Source organism: Castanea sativa, chromosome 2 (genome assembly GCF_040712315.1).
Source record: "Castanea sativa cultivar Marrone di Chiusa Pesio chromosome 2, ASM4071231v1".
NCBI lineage: Eukaryota > Viridiplantae > Streptophyta > Magnoliopsida > Fagales > Fagaceae > Castanea > Castanea sativa.
In genome coordinates, this window is record NC_134014.1 from 54,294,005 (window position 1) to 54,321,335 (window position 27,331).

At 38.3% G+C, this 27,331-nt stretch overlaps 1 protein-coding gene across 2 annotated transcripts; it reads left to right on the forward strand.

The window, feature by feature from the left end:
* The first annotated feature begins 21,849 nt into the window (after positions 1-21,849).
* On the forward strand, positions 21,850-25,790 carry LOC142623481 (protein STRICTOSIDINE SYNTHASE-LIKE 5-like). 2 transcript variants are annotated; one of them, XM_075796908.1, is made up of 4 exons: positions 21,850-22,554; positions 22,939-23,246; positions 23,705-23,837; positions 25,114-25,790. In XM_075796908.1, exons 1-4 carry the CDS (start codon positions 22,090-22,092, stop codon positions 25,390-25,392), a joined length of 1,185 nt encoding a protein of 394 aa, XP_075653023.1. In that variant the 5' UTR covers positions 21,850-22,089; the 3' UTR covers positions 25,393-25,790. The 2 variants fall into 2 exon arrangements, with proteins under 2 accessions (XP_075653023.1, XP_075653024.1); XM_075796909.1 differs by lacking the exon at positions 25,114-25,790 and adding an exon at positions 24,439-24,994 and having other exon boundaries at positions 21,901-22,554.
* Positions 25,791-27,331: the final 1,541 nt, after the last annotated feature.

A 27,331-nucleotide genomic window follows, 5' to 3' on the forward strand; every position in this document is an offset into this window, starting at 1 on the left:
AATTTATTAAACTAAAATTGTATATATTGACGTAGGAGTCTCTTTAGGGACGACTTAATTAGTTAAAATTAAAATTTTTTTGTTTAAATATAGATAAAATTAAAAAGTAATTAAAATAATACCGTAAAATTTATAAATAATAAATAATATTAAAAAATATAATAAGACTCATGAATAATAACAAACATAACCTTCTCAAAGTTTCTATTCTAATTATTTTAATATTTTATGAAAATTTAATTATTTTAATTGATACATAAGATTCGAATCAATCGTATTATTATTTCTTACGTTAACAACATCATATTATATTTACTTGCACTGAGAATTTATTTAAATAAGACAGCTGACACTGACAAAGTAGAAAAAGTTTGACAAAGATCTTCAGCGAAAAAAAAGTTTGATAAGGTTCAAATTTCCACAGCCACGGACGAGTCCAAAAAATGCTGACTCAGCTTTCCTACCCGAACCCACGAAAGCCACTACTAGCAAACGAAAAAGCTCATGGGCCAATGGGCCTTTTTTTTTTTTATAAGTTTTATTTTTTATTTTGCATTGGTCCCCGTTATAGCGGCGACATAGCTGTAACAAGTACCAACCTGACTTGTTCGACCCGGCTCCTCTGCCACTTGACGAGTTGCCTTGGATAATGTCTACATATGATATATGTGAGTCAACTTTCTAATCACCATAAAAAAATATATAAATAATCATTTGCTTAAAGTGATAATATAGGATAATGTCAAAATAAATAATTATCATAAGTGATAGCGTTTCATAAGTCGGGAGAACTACTTTAGTATTCCTTCATTTTTAACCTAATAATTTCTGTTGTAAGTTCCACGTTGGTTTTGTAGTGAACTTTTTCTTGTATTTATAAGCCAATTTGAACCTTCTCTATGTCTCAAAATGAAGGCTCTAGTATGAGCTTAAGTCTTAACTTTGTTACACGTGCATCCCACCTCGTCTTGTGCGGATCCAAATAAGTTTCAATTATCTTGGGTTTTTTGTTTTTTTTTCCCCTATTATTTTCCATACTTTAGAGCTTTTATAACTATTTTTGTTTGGATTAGACTGTTGTAGATTAGCTTTATTAGTTTACGGGTTGCGCTAATGGGCACCTTACGGTGCCCGTTAACAACACATTTATAGATAATTTTTTAGTAATTTTTTCAGTTTTTTGGTAGCTTTTCAGTTTTTGACAATTTTTTTAATCTTTTTTGGCAATTTTTTTGACAACTTTTTTTCATTTTTTTGAGTGAAACACAAAAAAAGAAACGTTAACAAGCATTGTGCGGTGCTTGTTAACATTTCCCTTAGTTTATTTGTAGGAAAAAGTTAACGGATGTTCTAAGAATATTAGTTTAGAAATTATTTTTAGAAATTTTTTTATAGGAAAAAAAGTGATGTAACATTTTTTAGAAAAAAAAAAAAATCATTTTTCAAAAAATAATTTCTTGAAAATTATCTCATTTTTCTATACTTGGTTACAACCTTAAAATGAGTTGGAAAACACAAAACTATCTCTTAACTTCCCTTATTTAGCTTCGCATGACATATAACTATTTTTCTTCTTTAGTTTTGTTGAGATAGAGTTGTTTTCCAAAAAAATTTAATAAAAAAAAATTTATCACATGTCAAGCTAAATAAGAGAAGTTTAAAAGATAGTTATCCTTTGACCAATTTTCTCTAATACTACAAAACATAGGAAAATGCACAAAACTATCTTCATAGAAAGTTTCCATTTAAATAAAAATCTTTTACACTTCCCATGAAAGTATTATTAAAAATTTCATAAACTTTTCTATTAACAAATGTTTTAAGGACACTCCTTATCTATAAGCTAATTCATTATTTTATTGCTATATAATCAACTCAGTGGCTTATTTAATACATTATCAAAACACTTTCTCAGAAGTTCAACTAAGAATTAATTTCTCTCTATCTTGATCAGAACAATAACACTATTCTTTCGATCTCCTAAAAGTGTTCTTCCTCTCCTACATATTTTTTTTCTTGTGCAAATGGTATTTGTGCTTATGTGATGGTAAAGGAAATGCGTTATAGTTAAAAGATTGTTCTTGAACTTCTTTATGTGGAAGTGCTTCCAACACAAAGATTGATGATATGGTCTAATCTTAGAGAGTTGTTCGACCTAAGTACTTGTTGCACAAGTTTTACTTTAGTTAGCACAAATCAACCTATTGAGGACAATACTCTTGTGTGAATCTATAGCACCAAGAGATTGTTCTTAAATTCATTTTTATATTTTGTTCATGTTGATTATTTGGGATACACTAATTCTGTCAATGCAAGTTCCATTATCTGGCGGTTCAGAAGACCATCAATGTATATGTTAAATCTTTGACGATTATTTATTATCTATTATTAATAATTTGCCACCTCAATCAGTTGTAAATTATGTTACGATGCTAGACTTATTACTTTAGTGAGAAATCTATTATGATATTTGGTGGGCTTTGAAGCTTGACTACATAATCTATTTTGATTTGATAGTTTTCTTTATTTGTTGATTTCTTAAATGGCTTTTGTTATTTTTTAAATATGATGAAATTTAAAATTAAACCTGTGTGGGGCAAAAAGATCCTGGTGGGGACGTGGGCCTTTTGGGCCGTGTTAAGGAAGGCCGACCTGACCCTGGGGTTAGAAGTTGTTAGTGCTATGGGTCGGCCCATACGCCGAGGATCCAAGGATCCAGCCGAGGGTGACTTTACTCTCGGATGAACACCAGAGAACCCGGGACTTCATGATAAAGGTTAGGGAATGGCACAGTCAAGACCAATGGTTAAAGGGGGTGAACCCTTGAATGTCCTAGAAGCACCAATGTTGGAAGAATGTCAAAGGTAAAGGCTGCTACCTCCACATTAAAGACCCTGCACCTACTACCCTGGCCGCATTAATGGGGAAGTGACACTTGAATAGTGGAAGGGAAACTTCTAGTTACTGTTTAAAGGCACTAAGAAAAGAAATATCTAGGCTAGGGGAGGAATTGGGGCAACACGTGTATAAAGTATGAAAAAGAGGAGTATTTAAGGAGGGACTTAGAACAGAAACGGGGGGGGGGACTTTTTGTAAACTAAAAAGAAAAAAAGACAAAGAGAGAGATATAATATAAGAACAGCTCTCGGTTTACGTCCGAGGAGGCCTATTTACAATATTCCTTGTTGTTTCCAAGTACTGGAAATCTTTGGTTTGTCATTTAATTCCCACTCATTTCTAACCTAGGTTTCAAGCCCACACTCTACAAATTTGTATTGTTTAAGGCTCATTGGGCCTGAGCCCATAACTGTTCTTGGGTCCAGGTGCAATTGTGCACTTACAATTGGCGCCGTCTGTGGGAATCTAGTCTAGAAGAGGTAGGGGATATTATGGCAGGCTTAGGCTCTCACCATGCAGAGTCACAAGGATCACAACCGGAAGATCATTTCGAACGGCTTGAACAACGTAGGGATCGTGAGGGAAGCGTCCATACAGAATACCCAGGGGCTAGCCATACTCATGAAGGGGGTAGCACGACCCACAATGAGGGTTCTAAATCCATGCAGAAGGAAATCAATCGTTTGAAGAGGAAGTTACGCCGTGCTAAACGTAAGGTTTCCCCGTCCTCGTCTAGTTCTTCCTCAGAGAAAGATAGGGGACTTGGCTACAGTTCAAGGTCATATTCCCCCACCAGCGCAACATCCTCTGGTGAGGAGAACGACCAGCCAACCCGCAAACGTAAGAAGCTTCGTTCTAGGGGCTTAGGCAACGATACCATGAGTAGGGCGTTGCACCAGCTCTCTAAATCTCCGTTCTCACGGAGGATTGAGAGGGGGAGGCTTCCCAGGAGGTTCACCCAGCCCACCTTTACCATCTATAATGGCCGGACTGATCCGGTGGAGCACGTGAGTCACTTCAACCAAAGGATGGCAGTGCACTCTCACAACGAGACTCTGATGTGTAAAGTCTTCCCCTCCAGCTTGGGACCTGTGGCTATGAGATGGTTTAACGGTCTCAAATCGGGGTCTGTAGGCTCGTTTGGGGAACTAACTAGGGCATTTGCTTCGCGGTTCATCACGTGTAGCAGAGTCCCTCGGCCATTGGACTCGTTGCTATCCATGGTCATGAAGGAAGGGGAGACACTGAAAGCATACTCCGACAGATACTGGGAGATGTTTAATGAATAGACGGCGACTTTGATGAGGTGGCGCTTAATACCTTTAAGGTGGGCCTCCCTACTGATCACGACCTAAGAAAATCTTTGACGAAAAAGCCCGTCCGCAGCGTACGCCGTCTCATGGATCGCATTGATGAATATAAAAGAGTAGAGGAGGACCAGCAGCAGGGGAAAGGAAAGGAGAAGGTTATCCCGCAGGAGAGAAGGGATTTCAGGTCGGACAGATATCACAAAAACAAGCCGAGGAGGGATTACTTCGGACAATCCGGCTCGGCAGCACCCCAGGTTGTAAATACTGTGTTCCGAGAACCAGTGCATCAGTTATTAGAAAAAGTTCGTAAAGAGCCCTTCTTCAGATGGCCCGGCAAGATGGCAGGAGACCCTGCGAGAAGAAATCAAAACCTTTTCTGTCAGTACCATCAGGATGTGGGCCACACTACTGAGAACTGTCGGACCCTGTGGAATCATCTAGAGCAGCTTGTTGGTGAGGGAAAGTTAAAGCAGCACTTGTGTCAGCCTTCAGGGCAAGTCAGTCAGGTTGGTTCAAACCACCAGAGGAACAGTTCGTCTCGGCCAGCATTGGGAACAATCAATGTTATCTTCGCCGCACCTGGTAGGACCGGCTCAGGTCCCACTAGGGTTATGGCAGTTTCCCATTCGCAGGCCGAGGATGTGGGTAGCAGGCCGAAGAGATTAAAGAGTACTTTACCTGTCTTGGGTTTTTCCGATGAGGATAAAGTAGGGACTATTCAGCCCCATGACGATGCTCTTGTGGTTACCTTCAGGATAGGGAATTATGATGTGAGGAGGGTGATGATAGATCAGGGCAGCGGTGCAGATATCATGTACCCTGATCTATTTAAGGGGCTAAGGTTGGAGTTGGAAGATTTAACTCCTTATGACTCACCTCTTATAAGCTTTGAAGGGCGAGCCGTTGTGCCGAAGGGACAGATCCGTTTACCCGTTCAATCCGGCACAGAAACGGTTGAGGTAGATTTCATTGTGGTTGACGCGTACTCCCCATATACAGCCATTCTCGCCAGGCCGTGGCTGCACGCTTTGGGAGCTGTCTCTTCTACCTTACATGTTAAAGTGAAATTCCCCTCGGGGGAGCATGTTGAGGAAATCCTTGGCAGTCAGGTAGTGGCTAGGCAATGCATATCGGCTGCGGTGCTCCGTCAGTCAGAAATTGAGTCATCAACCTTGCCCATCCAGGAGTCATAGCAATTAACAGCTCCGGAGACACCTGGAGCGATGACGGGAGACGATGCTATTTGTGAGGAGTTAGAGAAGTTTGTAATAACAGATGATCCAGAGAGATTCTTCCAAGTTGGCATACTTTTGCCACACCAAGAGAAGATGGAGTTGGTGAAATTTCTGAAAGACAATTTAGATGTTTTCGCGTGGGACCCCTATGAGGCTCCAGGCGTAGATCCGAACTTTATTTGTCATCGTTTAAACGTCAATCCTGCCATTGTTCCGAGGAGGCAGCCACCTCGGCGATCTTCCCGAGAGCATTCTGAAGCTGTGAAAGAGGAAGTTCTTAAACTCAAAAGGGCGGGGGCTATCAAAGAAGTTTTCTACCCTGAGTGGTTGGCTCATACTGTTGTTGTTAAAAAGAAGAACGGCAGGTGGAGAGTGTGTGTAGATTTTGCGATACGAACAAGGCCTGTCCTAAAGATTCGTTTCCAATGCCACGGATTGATCAACTGGTAGATGCTACTGTTGGACATCCTCGGATGAGTTTCTTGGACGCCTTCCAGGGTTACCATCAAATTCCCTTGGCGTTAGAGGATCAGGAGAAGACTGCTTTCATTACTCCAACTGGGAACTATCATTATAAGGTCATGCCATTTGGGTTAAAAAATGCTGGGGCTACTTACCAAAGAATGATGACCCGAATGTTTGAACAGCAACTGGGGAAAACCATAGAAGTATATGTGGATGATATGGTGGTGAAGAGTAAGACAATACCTTCGCACATGACAGATTTGGCCGACACCTTCCAGATATTAAGGAAATATAAGTTGCGCCTTAACGCCTCCAAGTGTTCTTTTGGTGTGGGGTCTGGAAAATTCTTGGGATATATGATTACACATAGGGGGATAGAGGTAAACCCAGTGCAGGTTAAGGCTATCCAGAATTTGCAGCCGCCTCGGAACCCAAAAGAGATTCAAAAATTGACCGGAATGATTGCTGCGCTGAATAGATTTATTTCTCGGTCAGCTGACCGGTGCCGTCCTTTCTTTCAGTTGTTGAACAAGTGGAAAGGGTTTCAGTGGACCGAGGACTGCGATGTAGCTTTCCAACAGCTTAAGCAATATCTTTCTCGTCCACCCATCTTATCTCGCCCTGAGGTGGACGAGGTTTTATTCGCTTATTTGGCCGTGGCTATTCATGCGGTGAGTTTAGTCCTTATAAGGAATGAAAATGGGGTGCAGAGACCGATTTACTACGTTAGTAAGTCCTTGAATGAGGCCGAGGTGCGCTATTTGCCCTTGGAAAAAGCGCTTCTGGCAGTAGTCCACGCCACGCGCAAACTTCCTCACTATTTCCAGTCTCATACTGTGGTTGTTTTGACCCAGTTGCCTCTCAAGGCTGTGTTGCGCAGTGCTGATTATTCTGGCAGAGTGGCAAAATGGGGAACCATTTTGGGAGCCTTTGATGTTAAATACAAGCCTCGCACCTCGGTGAAGGGTCAGGTCCTCGCTGATTTGGTGGCAGAGTTTGCTGAACCATTGTTAGAAGAAACTTCAAAGGAAGCACACATGGGTGAAAAATCAGTTGGTGTGATCACGACCATATCGCCCTCGGCTTGGAAAGTTTATGTGGATGGGGCTGCTAATCATAAAGGGTCTGGTGTTGGGCTTGTTCTAATGTCCCCTGAAGGGATTGTCTTTGAAAAATCTTTGAGATTGGCCTTCTCGGCTACTAATAATGAGGGCGAGTATGAAGCAGTCTTGATAGGCATGCAAATGGTACATAAGATGGGTGGCAAGGAAATCCATGTGTTCTCGGACTCTCTGCTAGTGGTCGGCCAAGTCATGGGGACCATGGAGGCTAGAGACCCCAGAATGCAGGACTATTTGGCCCAGGTTAAACGTCAGCAAGCTGAATTCGACTCCTTTGCCTTAGCTCACGTTTCTAGGAGTGGAAACACTCATGCAGATTCTTTGGCTACGTTGGCCACGTCCTCGGCTCAAGGTCTACCAAGGGTTATTCTCGTTGAGGATCTGGAAGAACCTTCTCTTGTAACTGCTAATGCACCTCGCATCCATCTAATAAGGCCTGGTCCTAGTTGGATGGATTCGATCATATCTTTTCTTAAAAATGACATCCTTCCCGAAAATAAGGTTGAAGCAGAAAAGGTACGTCGAAAGGCGCCGCGTTTCTGGTTGTCCGAGGACCAGAAGCTATACAAACGATCTTTTTCAGGACCGTATATGTTGTGTGTACACCCTGAATCAACAGAATCATTACTGGAGGAATTGCATGAGGGAATTTGTGGGAGCCACACTGGGGGAAGGTCCTTAGCCCATAGAGCCGTAACTCAGGGTTATTGGTGGCCCAATATGCAGAGGGAGGCTCAGGACTATGCCAGAAAGTGTGATCAATGTCAGAGGTTCGCCCCTAATATCCACCAACCTGGAGGGGTTCTTAACCCTCTGTCTAGCCCTTGGCCTTTTGCACAATGGGGCCTGGACATTGTAGGGCCATTTCCGAGAGCTGCTGGAAACAAGAGATGGCTGCTCGTAGGGACAGACTATTTCACTAAATGGGTTGAAGCTGAGCCCTTAGCCAATATCCGAGATATTGATTCCAAGAAATTTATATGGAAAAATATTGTTACTAGATTTGGTATACCGCATACACTTGTCTCAGACAATGGCGTTCAATTTGACAGCAACGCCTTTAGGCAGTATTGTGGTGACATGGGCATCACAAATAGATACTCTACCCCAGCTTATCCTCGAGGAAATGGGCAGGCCGAGGCCGTTAACAAGGTCATAGTCAACGGGCTCAAGAAGAGGTTGGATGATGCGAAAGGCAAATGGGTAGAAGAGCTCCCTCATGTCCTGTGGACATATCGGACCACACCGCGCAGGTCCACTGGAGAAACACCATTCTCCATGACTTATGGAGCCGAGGCGGTGATACCACTAGAATCTGGTTTTCCTACTCTAAAGACAAGTTCTTTTAGCCCAGAGAATAACCAGGGACTTCTAGAGAAAGATCTTGATTTACTTGAAGAACGGCGTGAGGCAGCTATGGTCCAATTGGCTTATTATCAGCAGAAGCTAAAACGAGGATATGATGCCCACGTGAAGCTAAGGCCACTCGCCCCTGGTGATCTTGTATTAAGGAAAGTTGTAGGCACTTCTAAGAACCCAGCATGGGGTAAGCTAGGACCTAACTGGGAAGGCCCCTATCGCATTGTTTCAATAGCAGGCATAGGGTCGTATAGGCTAGCTGACCTAGACGAACGAATTGTACCACGTCCATGGAATGTAAATAATCTTAGAAGGTATTATTATTAATCAAATAAGCTTTTGTCAATTAATATTTCAAAGTTATGGCTAGCTCTCATATTTGAAGTTACAATTTTTAAGAATCAAACAGAAACTTGGTTAAGTGCAGTCCTCGGACCACAAACCTTGTGGAAATTGATGTCTTGTCATTTGTTAAACAGAACCTTAGTTATGCCGGGTCTTCGGACCTCCTACTTTGGGAAAATTAACATTTGAAGTTACAATTTTTAAGAATCAAACAGAAACTTGGTTAAGTGCAGTCCTCGGACCACAAACCTTGTGGAAATTGATGTCTTGTCATTTGTTAAACAGAACCTTAGTTATGTCGGGTCTTCGGACCTCCTACTTTGGGAAAATTAACATTTGAAGTTACAATTTTTAAGAATCAAACAGAAACTTGGTTAATTGCGGTCCTCGGAACACAAACCTTGTGGAAATTGATGTCTTGTCATTTGTTAAACAGAACCTTAGTTATGTCGGGTCTTCGGACCTCCTACTTTGGGAAAATTAACATTTGAAGTTACAATTTTTAAGAATCAAACAGAAACTTGGTTAAGTGCAGTCCTCGGACCACAAACCTTGTGGAAATTGATGTCTTGTCATTTGTTAAACAGAACCTTAGTTATGCCGGGTCTTCGGACCTCCTACTTTGGGAAAATTAACATTTGAAGTTACAATTTTTAAGAATCAAACAGAAACTTGGTTAAGTGCAGTCATCGGACCACAAACCTTGTGGAAATTGATGTCTTGTCATTTGTTAAACAGAACCTTAGTTATGCCGGGTCTTTGGACCTCCTACTTTGGGAAAATTAATATTTGAAGTTACAATTTTTAAGAATCAAACAGAAACTTGGTTAAGTGCAGTCCTCGGACCACAAACCTTGTGGAAATTGATGTCTTGTCCTTTGTTAAAAAGAACCTTAGTTATGCCGGGTCTTCGGACCTCCTACTTTGGAAAAATTAACATTTGAAGCTATAATTTTTAAGAATTAAATGTAAAATTGGTTAAGTCATATCTTCGGACCACCATTTTGATCAAAGTTATCTCCTTATCATGTCTGGATGTTAATGCGTTACTGTTTATTAAACTCGGATCATAAGTTTCATATCTTTAGGTATTAAGCAAATTTTTGTGTAAGGAATGGTCCTCGGATCTTACATCCTACTAGAAACAGTGTTATGCAATATAAGGGTTTAATCGTTATATGAATTCTTCTTCTCTTTTTAATCAAGGTATTGTTTAAATATATTAATCATGTCACTTTTTATTAAATCTTTAATGATGTGTATAAGATTATGTGAAAGTTATGATTGTGCAATCCTTGGAGTTAGATTTGTTTACTCTGAGAAATTTTGGTTATGTGCTAATAGCAATCTTTATAACAAATACAAAAAAAAATAAGGTAAATTATAACAGATACAACCCAAGTGAAAAGTAAATGAAATTGTTCCTCATTAATCAGTTAAATATGCATTACAATAGATAGTTCAAAAATATAAAAAGAGAAGCCCTAAGCTAAGTCCTAAGCTGTTGGAGGAGGATCTTGCTGAGAGGTACTAGTGCCCTCGGTCTTTCTCAACTCCAGCTCAAAAGGAGTCATAACCTGCTTTCCTTTATCTGCTGTCTTTGTTGGAAGGACGTTGGGTTCCACTGTTTGGCTTAAATCCTTCTCTGCATCCCCTCCTCCTTCCTTCTCTTTGTTGGAACCAGAAGGTTCTGTAGGATCAGGAATTTGCTGTGGGACCACTGGAGGTAAAGCAGGAAGAGTTGTCTCAGGGGTAGGAGCAGCAACAAGAGTCTCTTCAATCTCCTGTATTTCTAGGGGAAGCCAAACGTTCTCGGACTTCCTCAAATCCGAAGATTGGGGAACTCCTGCTGCGTTTAAAGCTTCCCCCCATACTTTTTGACAGTATTCGCGGCATAAAGCCGCGAACTCCTCTGTCAGTTGCTCCTCGGTGGTTGCTACCCCTTCATCGAAACTTGCCCTTGGCAGCTTGAAGAGAGAGTTGGAAGGAGCTGGCTTCTTCCTTCATCAGCGCCAGTTGCTTCTTCAGATCCGAGCACTCCCTTTGAGCTTGGGAGAGCTCTTCATCTCTTTCACGAAGGAGCTTGCGCTGTCCTTCTATCTGGGTCTTCATAGTCTTCAAGTTTGACTCGACCCCGTTTTTCTCTCTCCTCAGATCTGCTACCTCCGAAGTCAGCTTTTCGTTCTCGGCAAGGGCTGTACCCAAGGACTTCTCAGTCTCCACCCTAGTTTCGAGCTCAGCTCTGGCTATTTTCCGAGTGTCTTCAATAAAATTTTCAGCTACAAAGACCTCTTGAATAGCCTGTAACAAAGTATGATGGAGTTAGGGATAACAAAAACAAACTTACTTATAAATATTGTTAGAAGAAGAAACACTTACCAGCGCTAAGTCTCTTTTTAGGGAGAGGAATAGTTGTGGCTGGCCCATTTTTTCCAAGGTCTCCATGTCCTTGGGCAGCAGGAGAGGGCGTTCCAGGACCTCGGCCAGGTGGTGGGCATGGCCTTGTTGAACCGCCCTTATACTGGACTGGCAGGAGATGGGAGCGCCGTCCAGCCTTAGGTCGGGGGACCAGGTGGTCGGTGCTCGACGCACTACAGCCTCATCTCTGATTTCCCCGAGTTCAACTGAACGGGCTCTACCCTTGCCCTTGTCTGGCTTCTGCTGCTGGGCCGGTGGGAGTTGTTGGCGTGGTTTCTTGGGGTCTTTGGTAATCGTCCCCTCATTATCCCCCTTCCTCTTCTTCTTGGGATCCTCGGCTGGCAGTTTTGGCTCAGCCAGAGTAGGAGGAGGAGGTAAAGCTGGGGGAACTTGGGACGTCCCCGTTTTCTTCTTCTCTGCAACCTTAGCAGCTCTATTAGTGAGAAGACCCTCCATTCGTCCCATGTCTTCTTCAGATTCGTCCTCGGGAAGGGCAACTACAAACCCTGCAATTCCAGAGGTCTCGGTGGCTTCTTCTTCCTCGTCGGAAAGTACCACAAACTGGTTCCCGCGAGGTCTCTCGGTGTCTTCGAGATGGAATTGATCTATCTCGTCGTCAAGTGTGTGTGAAGAAGACACCTGCTCTTCTGGAACGACAGTTGTTTGTGAGTGCACGGCGAGGGGGACTGCTGCTATCGGTCGGTTGTACAAAATGGTGTTAGGAGCGTCCGGGAGGTCACGGTCGTCCAAAAAATGGGGCCGAGCTACGTTTATCCTCTTTCGTCTTCGGTCGCCTGCAATTATGGCATCCTCTATCTCCTGGAAGTCTTTGGAGAGGGGGGTGTACCCTAGAATAAGGTGAGCAGCCCGGAGTTGTAGGTCTTCACTAACGAACACCTCGGAGCGAAGTACCCGGTTTAGATCTGCAATGTTACAGTGACTTAGACGAGGACGCACGTGCTGTTTATCTGCAAAAAAGACGTCAAAACAAACAAATCTGGTCAGGTTCACACAAATATTTAACAAATTTAAGTAAATACGAATATGCATTTCTGTGTGTGTTAGGAGAAGTTGTGTTGTGGGGAGATTAATCCTACGGCGTCGCACCTGGATCCCCCCACTGAACTGGGCAGTGGAGGCCGTCGTGCCAGTTCCCAGACACGATCAAGTAGTCGTCCTTCATGCCTTTGTTTGATTTGGGCAGACAGGAGATTAGCCTAACGGTGCTGGACCGAGATTTAATGTAATAACCTACCTTAGAAAGTTTGTGGGACTCATATAGGAACACGACATCGTGCCATGTGAGGTTTAAACTCATTTGCTCGTTTAGAGCATCTATACTACCTAGAACTCTAAAAACGTTTGGGAGGCATTGATCGGGGCACAACCGGTGGTTGCGAAGGTATTCCCTCATTACGGGTTTCATTGGAAGGGTCATCCCACCCTCTATAAAGGCTACCATAGGGATGATAACCTCTTCCTCTTTCCTAGAACCGGCCACGGCTGTTGCCGGGCAGTATTTTAACCCTACGTCGCTGGGAATATGGTATTTGGCTCTAAAGCCTTCCATCCCAGCGGCGGTATCAACTAGACACTTGAATTTTCCCATTACAGAGGGACGATAGACTAGACTTTAGAAGGGAAAGTGTTTGTAGTGATAGCCGAGGACAAATATCGAGGAGAAAAGGTTAAGAATAGGAGCAAGAACTTACAAGGTTGAAGGTGGGCAAATCTTCACGTTTTTCTGCAAAGTAAAGTATGATGGCTGATGTCTTGATGGGATTACCCCCTGAAGAATTAAATGAAGGCGCAGGTTCCCGAAGCGTCACGACGTGCGAAAAGGCGGCCTCAAAATTATGTTTGTCCCGCCTAAAATTTCGTGGAGTAATGAGGGCCGTTGGATGTCCATCTCACCGTTGAACGTGAGGGTCAAAGTGTAACTGGCAGTAATAAATACGCGCGTTGTTCAAAATAAAACCGCCAAATGGCATTTTCTGGGACGCGAAACGATTTCCACACGTGCCATTACTCGCAAAGGGAGTAGGGTAGGTTCTCGTCGGATCAAAACCCTATTTTTCTCCTCGGACGTTGAAAATTAGAGTTTTGAGGGGCTATTGTGTGGGGCAAAAAGATCCTGGTGGGGACGTGGGCCTTTTGGGCCGTGTTAAGGAAGGCCGACCTGACCCTGGGGTTAGAAGTTGTTAGTGCTATGGGTCGGCCCATACGCCGAGGATCCAAGGATCCAGCCGAGGGTGACCTTACTCTCGGATGAACACCAGAGAACCCGGGACTTCATGATAAAGGTTAGGGAATGACACAGTCAAGACCAATGGTTAAAGGGGGTGAACCCTTGAATGTCCTAGAAGCACCAATGTTGGAAGAATGTCAAAGGTAAAGGCTGCTACCTCCACATTAAAGACCCTACACCTACCACCCTGGCCGCATTAATGGGGAAGTGACACTTGAATAGTGGAAGGGAAACTTCTAGTTACTGTTCAAAGGCACTAAGAAAAGAAATATCTAGGCTAGGGGAGGAATTGGGGCAACACGTGTATAAAGTATGAAAAAGAGGAGTATTTAAGGAGGGACCTAGAACAGAAACGGGGGGGGGGGACTTTTTGTAAACTAAAAAGAAAAAAAGACAAAGAGAGAGATATAATATAAGAACAGCTCTCGGTTTACGTCCGAGGAGGCCTATTTACAATATTCCTTGTTGTTTCCAAGTACTGGAAATCTTTGGTTTGTCATTTAATTCCCACTCATTTCTAACCTAGGTTTCAAGCCCACACTCTACAAATTTGTATTGTTTAAGGCTCATTGGGCCTGAGCCCATAACTGTTCTTGGGTCCAGGTGCAATTGTGCACTTACAAAACCTATATATAACATCCACAACTTGATAATTACATTTCAATATCAGGTTAATATATTCGAAACCTATATTTCTTATATATTTCAAACTACAATTATTATCAGTTCAATAGATTTAACCGAACCTTTTTTTTTATTAAATGACCAACTAGGAGCCGAAGATGGTACTGAGTGCATGCAGCATTGTATTAGCACAGAGAGTTTATCACCTTGACATTGACAATATCTCTTATCCGACAATGCGGAAAATAAGGTTTACGTTTACAAAGGTCTGTAGCTCTCTCTGGGCTGTATTATCTATCCATAAAAAGCTCTCTTTCACACATTCACTCTAGTAATATATTTTCTGTTATTTTAAATTTACTACAGCAATCTCCCCACTATATTTAGTGAGCGAATAATATGACAGATTTTAATTAAAAAAAATTTTAATTAAAAAAAATAATAGAGGTAAACTAAACCCTTTTATATAAATAGTGGCCAAATAACTTTTTAGATTTGTGATTTTAGGCTCTCAAATTGCCTAACTAAACCACTATTCTTTAAAAAAAAAACTCTAAAATATAATTCAAGAGACTTTAAAAAAAAAACTCTAAAATATAATTCAAGAGATCTATAGCTAAAATAATATTTTTATATATATTTTTTTAGAAGAAATATTTATATATTGATGTAGTCAACCTCTTATTGGTTTTCATTTAGGCGTACTACTAGTATCACTTTTTTATTTATTAATAATCACTCACCTTTGTTGAAATTTTTATTTATTGAAATTTTTTATAAAATAATATGTATATCTAGCATTATTCTTTAAAAATTTAAGAAAATGATGGTGTCTTTGGTCGAATTAAATATGAATTTAAATTCCATCAGATAAGACCAAGGCTGTAAGAGTAGGACATTTTTTTTTTTTTTGAGTCGAAACTAATAGAAAAACTAAGAACAAGAAGTTTTTGTTTTTTGTGGGTTTTAGTTACCAGTTGTTAACTTAACTGGTAAAGTCTTTGATGGTTGTTTAAGAGATCTGGAGTTCAACCCCTACCTATACCAAAAGCTGATTAATATATTGGTCTGATAATAAAGAGTTATCATTAAGAGTCGATGCTATAAGTTGAAATTCTCTTTAAAAAAAAAAATCTTTGTTTTCCTAGAGTATTACAGCAATACTATATACTATTTAAAGAAACCGATTGGAAGGATCATGTATTCCTGTATAAGGATAGAGATCCCAACCGATTGCACAGGATCCAAAAATCTGGCTGTAATAGATCGCGATCACATGCTATTTTCTCTGACTACTGACAACGGCTACAATTAGAGTCCATATCATATATGTGTTATTTTTTCTACGAGTCCATATCACCGTGTAAGTACAGCTAACATTTTCAGATTTAAAAACAAAACATATAATAAGAATTAATGGGCAACCCGTGAAAAAAATTGTCATCCCATCTGGATCCTTGCTATAAAAATTGAATTATTTCATCCTTCTCAATTTGTTTGTGCTATTTCATTTTAAGATGTCTTAAAATATTGTCTTGTTTTTAAAAATAAAAGTCATTAATTTACAAATGTTCCTATTAGATCCTTATTTTATTTTCAAAACTATTTTTTGATAAATTTATTTAAGGGTAGTTTTAGAAACTTATACATTTTTATAAGGTAGATAAGACAATAAATAATATTCTCTTAAAAAGTTTGACTTTTTAAACAGAACAAACAAATTAAGACCGAGGTAATATTAAAAAAAAAAAAATAAGTTGTGAAAAATTATGAAAAAAGAGACAACAAATTAATCAAATAATTTTCTCTTTAATAATTTTTGCACAAGTTACATAACAGCTGCCACGCTTGTAAAGTGCCCCCCCCCCCCTTCTTCTCTCTCTCTCTCTCTCCCTTTTTTTTTTTTTTTTTTTTTATAAGTAAAGTGTCCCTTAATTAGTCCTTACGTTCTCTTATTTTCAATGGATGAACTTATTTGAAGATAGTTTTTCTCATTTTCCTATATATTTTGTAGTATTAGAAAAAAAAAGGGTCAAATGGAAATTATCTCTTAACTCTCTTTTATTTAGCTCGACATGAGATAATATTGTTTTAGGTTTAAATTTTCTAGATAGAAACTTTATCTTATGCAAATCTAAATAAGAAAAACAACTATATCTCAAGCAAAACTAAATAAGGACGTCTAGAGATTATTTTCAAATTTATTTTAAAGCAGCTACTAAATATTGGAAAATGAGATAACTTTCTAGAAAATGAATTGTTTTTAAATTTTTTTTTATACAAGATATAAATTCTACTATAACCTAACATAATTTAAGGCCAGAATTTGTAGACGACTAAATTTTCTTAATTTGAGATAAATCAAACAAGTAAAATAGTTTCACAAATGCGAATTTGTATTGATGAATATGTGGTACAATTCTCTGTAATTATAAAAGAGTGATCCTCTGATTCAATTTCCTTGAAAGATTTGTTGATTGGAATTGTGGTAATGTGATTTTGATTTGAAAACCGAATGTACTTCAATTTAGCTGAAGAATGGATTGGAGATCTTTAAAACGGAATTACAATGAATCTCTGGCTATGAGCTTGTTAGAAATTCTTTGTTCTTTGTGTTCTTCGCGTTCTTCGTGTTCTTCGTCTTTGAAGGTTTGTGGTGGAAGTTCTTCAGGGCTTTAGAGGCTAGAATCCTTAGAGCTTCACTGATTTGTGGTTCGTTAAGGTTTCTAGAGATTTTTGAGCTTGATTCTAGTGACCTTTAAGACCTGGATGAGTAGTTTGGATGATTTTGCTTCGAACGTTGTCTTTATTTGAGATTAAAGTTTTTGAAATTCTTGGAGGCTTTGGGGTTTGATTCCGGCAGAGCTTCTGGATTTCTGAACTCAAGATATCTTCTTCTTCCTTCTGTCCTCCTAAATGTCTTCGGAGGCTTCTATTTATAGGAGTTTAGGGGTGGGTGAGCGACACGTGGCGAAGTCTGATTGGTGACACATGCCACAACCTGATTGGTCCGCTTATGTCATCGCTTACACGTGCAAGATTGCTTGTGTCATCGCTTACATGTGCAGGGCTGCTTGTGTCATCGCTTACACATGCTGATGCAGTTTCATGCCTTTATTTCAATGACACTTGGCAAATTTCTATTGGTTTCTGAATAGTGATAGCAAAACCTAGCAGTAGTACGTGGCGCTTTGTAATTGGTTGTATTTTGTGGACTTAGTAGTATGATGTGTCAGCTTGTGATAGGTCGGGAATTTTCCCTCTCTACACTTTTATTTAGTCTTTTGAATCTTGCCTTGTATTATAAACATCAATTAATGGCCATGAATTCACTCTATTGTTCACTACTAGTAAGTTGCCCGTACATTGTACGGATAATTTTGTAATATTTTATATATGACGATTTTAAATAATATTATACAAATATTATAAAGAAAAAGTAAATTAAATTAGAGTAAAGAAACATATATATTTTGAGATATTAAAAATTAGTTTAATAAATTCACAACATATTTGTAATCTTCTTAAGGTAATATTTTTTTTTTTAAATCATAGAACAAAATATAAATGCAAAAGAGTAACGGGACCATGAAAATCAACTAATTTGTGTTATATTCACATATTTCATACCATGAAATGAAAGTATGTCCAACTCTCTAATTGTCTTCCACTCATCGGTAGTGCGATATTAAGACATAGTGTGAGCAAGTGTGTATGCATGTGTCTTATAAATGATTTAAAATTAAATCATAGTAGAATTTGGTTTACATTGCATACCAAATATTCTCTCTACTTATATATCCAAAACAAAAACTATCCAACCAAATTATATAAACCTAAATCATATTTAAACCCCTAATTTAGAAAGAAAAATGGAAAAAAAAAATTACCTATAGGGGTTTTGGCATCTTGATGGTGGTGGGAGACCAGTATAATGGACATGGTGACCCCTCAAATTCCTCTCTCTCTCTCTCTCTCTCTCTCTCTCTCTCTCTCTCTTTCAAATGTTTTATTAGTCTCAGGTCTTTTATTTTTGTAATATATAGTGAAATAGTGTGTTTTATTTAACAATCCATTACATTTTTGTATCTCTCTATCTCTTTTAAGAGATTTATCTAGTTAGTTATAAGAAAGAACAAATAGTCTCTGTTTTTTCTAAGAGTATTACTATTTAAACAAACTAATAAAACTAGGAAAAATGATAAACAGTAAATATTATTTATAAAGCTAGATATCTTTCTTATTATCCATTTATATTATGTGTTTTCTGCTATAACATTTTTGTGACAGCATCCCTTACTGTGGGCATGTGACCAAGATCTCTGCAAAGGGGTTCTAGCTTGTGTATTAGCTGGCTTGAGGTGATTTTCAATCGAGCCAGTCCTAACTCTCCTACCCTATAACTATTGGGCCACTGTACAACAGGAAACAGTCCAGTCCAGAATACAAAAGGCCAGCCACAATGTTAAGAATATATAAAAATGTGTAATCCAATGGTTAGTGAGAGTTGAAGTTATTACCTACAACCAAGTTGGTAGTTGAACTGATTTCCTAGGCATAAAACGGCAAACCATTTATTAGGCTTAGAGCATTCATATTGAGAATGACATATGCCATATGCCATATGTATGAAAAATTTAGTATAAAAGCTCAAAACCCCACAACATTTGGACTTGTAAAAGCCAACTATTGCAAAAAAATTTGCAATTGTGCTACAATGCGATTCTAATTATAAAAGAAAATATTAATATTTTATTCATTTTTACTGTTTGCTTTATCAACTCCTCTCTCTCTCTCTCTCACCGGTCACTCTCATCTCCTCTCTCTCTCTCTCCTTTCTTCTTATTTTTCAGTTTTGATTAGAGCGTTCAATCCCTCCCCCTCTCTTGTCCCTCTCTTTTTTTTTCTTTTTTCTTTTTTCCCCCCTCTCTCTCTCTCTCTCTCTCTCTCTCTCTATTTTCCCTTGAATCAAGGGTTTGATGTGGTGGCAAATGGGTTTGATGTGGGTTTGATATGGTGAAGCTCATGAGTTTGATGGTGGGTTAGATGCTGTGGGTCATGTGGTGGGTTTGGAGGTGTGAAGTAGGTGGTGGGTTTGGATGTCGTGGGCCAGGTGGTGGAGAGGCTGAGATTGGCGTGGTGGCTGGAGGTCAGCGCGGTGAAGATCGGTGTGGAGACCGACATGGAGATCGGCATAGAGACCGGCGTTGGTGGTGTTGGCATGGTGGCTGGTTTTTGGGTTTGGTGGCTGGCGTTTGGTGAGTTTGGTAATTCTGTCCTTTGATTCTCACTGTGATTGTGACTGGTGTTTGGATTGGTTGGTTGGGTTGCTATGGGTTTGCTGGGTTTTTAATGGGTACTTGGTGGGTTTTATTTTTTATTTTTTGGGTTTTTGGTTCCGATGGGCTTTTGTTGGGCAAAGAGTAGTGATGGCATGGTGGGCATGGTGGTGATTGTTTGTTTAGTTGTGGCCGGTGCTAGAGGTTGAGGGAGAAAGAGAGGAAAAGGAAGAGAAAAAGAAAAATAGCAAAAATAAAAAATAAAAAAGAATATTTAAATAAAATGAAAAAGGCGAAAATCATATTTTCGTCCTTTCATTTTCACACGACTCTCACTTTGGTCCCTAACTTTTATTTCCATTACTTTTAGTCCCTATTCTGAAAAACGCGTCTCATTTTTGTCCCTATTGTTACATCAGAAATTGAAAATACACACGTGGCAAACGGAACGCACTGTTGAACTAACGTGGCCATTAAAATAATAATAATAAATATCACGTCAGTATCTAAATTAAAAAAATTAATTTGTTAATTTTAACTAAATAAAAAAAAATTAAAAACCCAAAATCGATCTAAGTGTGTCTTGAACAAGAACACAAACTCAGATAAAAGATCACAAACGCAGAAATTTTTTTTAAAAAAAATCCATCAAACTCATCGAATCGACATGCCGAGACATCAACGAAATACACTTGATAAATACAAGATCACAAGAACAAAAACAACATGACTTAAAGCCAACTCATCATAACCTAGAAATGCAAGATCACAAGAACAACATGACTTAGAGCCAACTCATCGAATCGATGGGCCGAGACATCAACAAGCCGCCGAGCAACGAAATCGAATCGAGGTCAAGAAGCATCCGCGGAGATGCACACGCAACCGCCGAAAGTGCTTGACTTTGCGAAGGGTGCGAAAAAAGAAGGTTTATACGATGAGAGAGAGAGAGAGAAAAAAAAAAGATGGATTTTGCGAGTTGGCAAATTGCGGAGGTGGGTTCGAGTGGAATTAGTAAATGGTGGGAGATTTGGAGAGAGAGGACGAGTGGGTCACAAGGGTCGCTCGCTTGTACGGCGTGGAAGACAAGGAAGAAGATGGAGATGGAGGGGCAAGAGGGTCATTTTGCTTCTGATGATGATGTTGATGTTGTTGTTGCTGTTTTAATTGTTGTTGTAAGAACAATTGTTGTTGAGATAGAGATTGGTGAAGAAAATAGGGTTGGGGCTGTTTGTGATGGTGAAGAAGATGAGTGGAAGTGGGAGGAGGGACGAGAAGTGGAGGGGATGGGTTGAAATCGGAAGAGATGTCACTGCTTTCTTTTCCTATCTGAACTTCATATTTCTTTTGATTTTGATTTTGATTTTGATTTTGATTTTGATTTTGATGGATTTTTTTTAAAAAAAAAAATTTATGGGTTTGTGATATTGTATCTGGGTTTATGATCTTGTTGTTCTTGTTTAAGATACACTTAAATCTTAATTCATGTGATTTTTAATTTTTAATTATGTTTTCAATTTTTTTTATTTAGTTAAAATTAATAAATTAATTTTTTTAAATTTAGATGCTGACGCGATATTTTTTATTATTATTTTAATAGTCACGTCAGCTCAACAGTGTACTTTGTTTGTCACGTGTGTATTTTTCGTTTTTGATGTAACGACAGGGACAAAAATGAGACGCGTTTTTCAGAATAGAGACTAAAAGTGGTGGAAATAAAAGTTAGGGACCAAAGTGGGAATCGCGTGAAAATATAGGGACGAAAATGTGGTTTTCGCCAATGGAAAAAAATTATAGAGTTTTGAGACGTTGGATATATTGTAAAATGGAATGGTATCTATACTACTATTTAAGCGGCTGCACTTGTTTCTGTTTGGGCCGGATTTTTTGTATGTTCTAAAATACCCCTACACTCCTAGGTTTAAGTAGAGACAAAACTAAAAGATAGTTTGGTAAAAATACATGTTTAACTTGCACTAAAATATTACCTACAAAATAGGAACACTCTTCCACTAACGCACTTCCTTAAAGAAATTATACGTTTATTGTTTTTTTTTTAAATAGAAAAATAAGTTAAACACTCAACGTTTATTCAAAAACAAATCTAAATATATATAAAAAAAAACTAAAGTACAATCCAGATTGTTTTTATTCTAAAATATCCTTATATTCCTATGTTTAAGTAGAGACAAAACTATAAGACAATCCAGTAAAAATAAAACTCTAACTTCTATTAAAACATTACCTAAAAGATAGGGTTACATTCCTATTAATTTTTAAATTTATTTATCCACATATAAATTATATTTTCAAAATAAAAATTATATGTATAATAAAAACCATAGATATTTTTTGCTATTATCGCTAAAAAAAAAAAAAACCTCGTCTCTTACGCGAGGTCCACAAAATGAGGCTAGTAATTGATAAAAGGGTGTTAACGGCACCGTCAACGCAACTCTTTTTCTGACCCCATTTTTTTCCTCTTATCAATTTAGGTCAATTTTTCAGTTTTATTATACTGTTTGAGATTTTTTTTTTTGACTTTTTAAGACAATTTTTTTTTTTTTTTTGTCTTTTTTGCACTCAACCAACGCCAAGCGGCGCCGGTTAACAGCCTCCTTAATAAAATAACCTTTTTTGAGATCTTAAAATAGAATGGATTGCAATTTTTTGGAGGCGAATGCTCTTAAGATTCCTATCTATCGCATTTAAGAGCATTCCCATCGTTCAGACTTCCAACAATCAGTTGCTTTCCTCGAAAAACTCTCACCGTACAAAGTACAAACTATGGACGAGTCAAAAACTCCCGACTCAGCTTCCCTGCCCGGACCCTCTAGCTCTAAACCCACTATTTCCAAACAAAAAAGCTCATGGCCCTTCACTTTCTTAGTCACAGTATTGGTCCCCGTTGTGGCGGCGACTTTGCTCTACCAACTCGACTCGTTCGACCCCGCTCCTCTGCCACCTGACGAGTTGACTCGGCACGTCATAACCGTGCCAGCACGTAACGACCGCATGCTCCGAGTGTCTGAGTTTGTGGGTGTTGGGAATTTGAAAGCTCCAGAAGATGTTGCTTATGATGCCAAGTCAGGAGTCATCTACACGGGCTGTGCTGACGGGTGGATCAGCCGAGTCACTTTAAACGACTCGGCGGCTGACTCGGTTGTGGAGAAATGGGTCAACACCGGTGGGAGACCCTTGGGAATCGCTTTTGGTCACAACAATGAACTTATCGTTGCTGATCCTGCAAAGGTGAGTGATCATTTATTCTTAGACTAATTTATATTTTTCGACTAAGTATATAATGTTTTATTTTAAATTTTAACTTTGAATGATTAATATTTCTTTAGAAAAAAAAAATTGAATAATAAATCTAACATAACCATAGATATAAGATACGTGTGTTATTATTTCTCTCAGGATCAAAGTATGTGGTTAATTTTATTTTATAGATTACAATTTAGAAATAATGTTGTTAAAAAAAAATGGTTCTATCTATAACATTACTTAATTATCTCTATTTAATAATTTTAGCACAAGTTACAGAAAAGCTTCCACACTTATTAAGTGCTCCTTAGTCCTCAGAAACCAATGGTTGTTAGGTGTTTTATATTAATGAAATGTGATGTATAACAGGGCCTCCTAAATGTGACAGCAGATGGTGTGGTGGAGCTGCTGACAGATGAGGCTGATGGACAAAAATTCAAATTGACAGACGCTGTAGATGTAGCACACAATGGCATAATTTATTTCACAGATGCTTCATATAAATATAGTTTAAGTAAGTCCAATTGGGACATTTTGGAAGGTAAGCCCAATGGTAGACTTTTGAGTTATGATCCAGCAACCAAAACTACCAAGGTACTGGTCCACAACCTCTACTTCGCCAATGGTGTAGTAGTCTCACCTGATCAGAATTATGTGATCTTTTGCGAAACCCCAATGTATGTTTGCTGATTCTCAGTCTTGAAGAAATTGTTTTATTAGACCCCTTATGTTTGCTTCTGATAAATTACCACCGCTACTAAAAAGTTATGGCTGTCAGATAAGTTGGAGGCAGAGTTTGAACTCAATATACTATGATAAGTTTCCACCACAACCGTTGTTAAAGCCTTTCTTCTTCATGATCTGCACAATGTTGCAGACTGTTGCAGCTGGTTTCAACATACATGTGGTGCTAGACTCCCTAGATTAGTGAGACCTAACACATAGAAGCTTCGATTACTTGTTCTGATACTATGATAAATCATTATCAGTCCCAAAAGCTTAAAGCCATTAGAAAATAATGAATTTAATTATTATTCTAATAACTTCTATTGTTCAAAGCCTAAAATTAATGACAGTTGAATTTTTGTTTCCCACGATGAGAGTTTTGATTATTCCAAATGGGTTGCTAATGCAGGAGAAGGTGTGGAAAATATCACATACAAGGCAAGGAAAAAGGAAAAGTAGACAAATTTATTGATTATCTGCCAGGCTTGCCAGATAACATTCGATATGATGGAGAATGTCAATATTGGATTGCATTGTATAGGGTAAATCGATTCTTACTTCATACTTTCCATGGAAAAAAAACTGGCTATTTTTTTTAACTAGTACTAAGCTTGTGCAAAGCTTAATTTACTTGATTCATATGTAAATTAAAGAAAAAACTTAACTAATATTAATGAAAATAAACAATAGGATAGATAATGAAAAAAAAAAAAAAAAAAAACTTTGAAGTTATTTGACAGTAGCAAATTGTATAAGCCTGAAATTTTATCAAAGCCAAAAATTATGCTAGATAATTAAAATAACTAAAAATAGAATAAGGAAACTTATAGTAATAAAATTCTAATCAAAGCAGTGTTTTAAACATTTGTAATTTGCTAAATAGAATTTCATTTCAATTAAATTATCTAAATCATTTTAATGTATTTATTATAGTAACCCACATGGGTAAACATAGTGTGTAAGACTCAGTTTTTAATTAATTTCTTGTGTTAATAATGCATAAGATACAAAACTGAATTAGGATCCTTGCTTAAATTAGATTGATTATGCCAAGAGGATGAAAAGGGATATTTTGGTGTTATGATTACTAGTATTCAAAGAAATAATACAATAGAGATTTGAAATGTTTGCGGTTGATTGTAGGATGTTGGTTCAAAGGAATTCTATAAGCATGACTAAATATTAATCTAGGCACCTATCAGTTGGGCATGCCAAGATCAATAGGAGCAGCGCCCTAATTCACAAGGCTTGGGAGTAACACTTGAAGAGTTACTCCATAGGTGATGTAACATTCAAGTGGTGTGATGCTTAGACATAACTCCTTGAATGGCTATCAATGGGGATTTGACTGTGTATAGCCCCCCATCGTGAGCAATTGCATGAGAGGAAAAAAAGGTAAGAACAATTACCTTGAAAAGAAGTATCCCTCTCTCTCTCTCTCTCTCTCTCTCTCTTAGTGTGTTCCACACTTCCTTGAGTACGTGAGGTTCTTAGACTGTTGAAATCAACAGAGACAAAGTTGGAGTCCCATGGTTCTTTGGAATATTGAAGTGAATGGAGAATAACCTTAGACAACATAAAACAACCATAGTTTGGTGATATTTCGGAACAGGAGAGCTGTGCATATATGATATGACTCCTAATCCAAACACTAATAATAATGCAAAGGTTTTTTATTTTTATTTTTAATGTCTGATTAGCTTTATTCATTATTGTTTTCCGAATTGAGTAATGCCAATATTAAATATTTTTTATAGATGAATTTTAAGTATTCCTAACATCTAGTGATGAGTACCTTTTTGTGTGCAATACTGGCAGGGACATACACTTGAATTTGATATAGCATTCAGATACCCTTTCATCAGGAAGATTCTAATAATCGTGCAGAAGTACATAGGAAGACCACGTATAGAGAAGAATGGTGGGGTTCTGGCCATTGATTTGGCAGGAAATCCCATTGCCCATTACTATGATCCTGGATTGGCAATGGTTTCAAGTGGGATCAAGATAGGAAATCATTTGTACTGTGGTTCAGTTGTCCTTCCCTACATTATTCGCCTCAACTTGAAACAATATCCTGCCCAGCCCACCACATGAGAATTTGGTGAACAAGACCAAGTACTTGTTGCTGCAGCACCCTTGATGGTACCTTAAAATAATTGGGATATGCTGCCATGGATAAACTAAAACTCTATATGGTTTTTACTTTTAATATCGAGTAAGTATTTCATGAGACCTTCTCATGTAACAACTCTCTCTTATCTGGTGGATGAAACTCAAGAGGTTGGAGGCTATGTATATTTGGCTTAGTTATCATTATTGTAAGAAGTAGTGATTACGTGTACCTATTTGATGTTATGCATACCTGCGATAGGAGAAAGAGTTTTAAATGTAAAAGCTTTTGTAACATAAAGTTTTAACTGAAAACCCCTGCACCAATTCGAGTGTTCAACGAAGTAATAGTGAATAGTGTTTTAAAGTTTTGAATTTATAAATGATAAACAGTAAATTGTAGAGACTTTTTTTTTTTTTTTAAGTCACAAATTTTAGTTTTAACCTTCAGACTATTTTTCAACTTTAGGGACCCCTTTAAAGCTCTCTAGTGACTAAATTGAATTTTTTAGGATTTATCATAGAACAATTAATGAAAATTTAAATTTCATGGAGATTATTAACATGCTACGCCACTCGCTATATAATTTTTTTTCCCAAGAAAGACAGCCCATAGCTATTTCTTTTTCTCTCAAAATAAACTTTTGTATCTTTCTCGCTGTTTTTCGCAAATCCTCAAAGTGACAGTCCGAGGAGCCATATAATGTGGTAAATGATCTTGACAAAACTTGATTATATGTTGGGGATCAAAACCATAATATACATCTTGTAACTTCATTGTTAGAAATACTGAACAAGTGTATTTTATTTTCCAGAATAATAAAATATTCATGAATGACTTTATATAAGAGGCATATGTGTGTAATACAAGTAAGAGTATTATACAAGTAAACAAGGTGGGCCTAAAGACCACAACTCAATACATATTAACAGCTCCTCTCAAACTTAAGGTAAGGTGGGTGTGAGACCAACTTGATGTTGTCAACCAAAGCACGATGGTGTCCCTTAGGATGTGACTTGGTGAAAATATTTGCAAGTTGATTTTTAGAAGAGATCGAGAATAGCTTGAGAGTATCATGGACAATATGATAACAGATAAAATGATAATTGATCTCAATGTGTTTAGTCTGTTCATGGAATGCATCATTGTGAGCAATATGAATAACACTATTGTCACAATAAAGAGGAGTAGCAGAGGATGTGAACACACCTAAGTCCTTAAGAAGCCATCATAGCCAAATGAGCTTAGATGTGGTATCACCAAGGGCACAATGTTTTGCTTCAGTATTAGAGTGGGCCACATGAATTTGTTTCTTACTTTGCCAAGAAATCAAAGAAGAACCAAGAAAAGAACAATAACCAATGGTAAACTTTCGATCAGTGAGATCTCTCACCTAATTAGCATCAGAGAACGCATGAAGAACAAGTGGAGATTGAGCTGAGTAGAAAAAGTCATGGAAGAGAGTGCCCTTTAGGTATCGAAGAAAGCACTGAACAACGACATAGTGAGTCGATTGTGGAGCAAACAGATATTGGTGAGCAGCATAGGAAATGTCTGGATGAGTGATAGTAAGAGAAACTAAATTGCCAACCAATAGTCTGTAAAGTGAGGGATTAGATAATGGTTCTCCCACCCCCTGCCCGAGGGAGTCAAATACACATTAAGTTCAATCAGAGTGTTAATAGTCTTGCTATTAGTGAGTCTAGCTCGAGACAAAAGTTTAAAAGCATACTTGGCTTGAGTAATATAAAGACCATATGTGGAATGAATGATTTCAAGACCCAAGAAATAGCTGAGATGTCCAAGATCTTTCATCTCAAACTGCTAACTGAGAAAATCCTTGAGGTCTTGAATGCCACTGAGGTCATCATTAGTTATGATCATATCATCCACATATAAGAGAAGCAAAATGGTGCCTTTGTT

Bases quoted from the DNA above. Each gene is read 5' to 3' on its own strand.
- LOC142623481 (XM_075796908.1), top strand. From the start codon at position 22,090: ATGGACGAGTCAAAAACTCCCGACTCAGCTTCCCTGCCCGGACCCTCT. The intron at 23,247-23,704 runs GTATGTTTGCTG...TTGCTAATGCAG, and splicing joins ATCTTTTGCGAAACCCCAAT to GAGAAGGTGTGGAAAATATC. The intron at 23,838-25,113 runs GTAAATCGATTC...CAATACTGGCAG, and splicing joins ATTGGATTGCATTGTATAGG to GGACATACACTTGAATTTGA.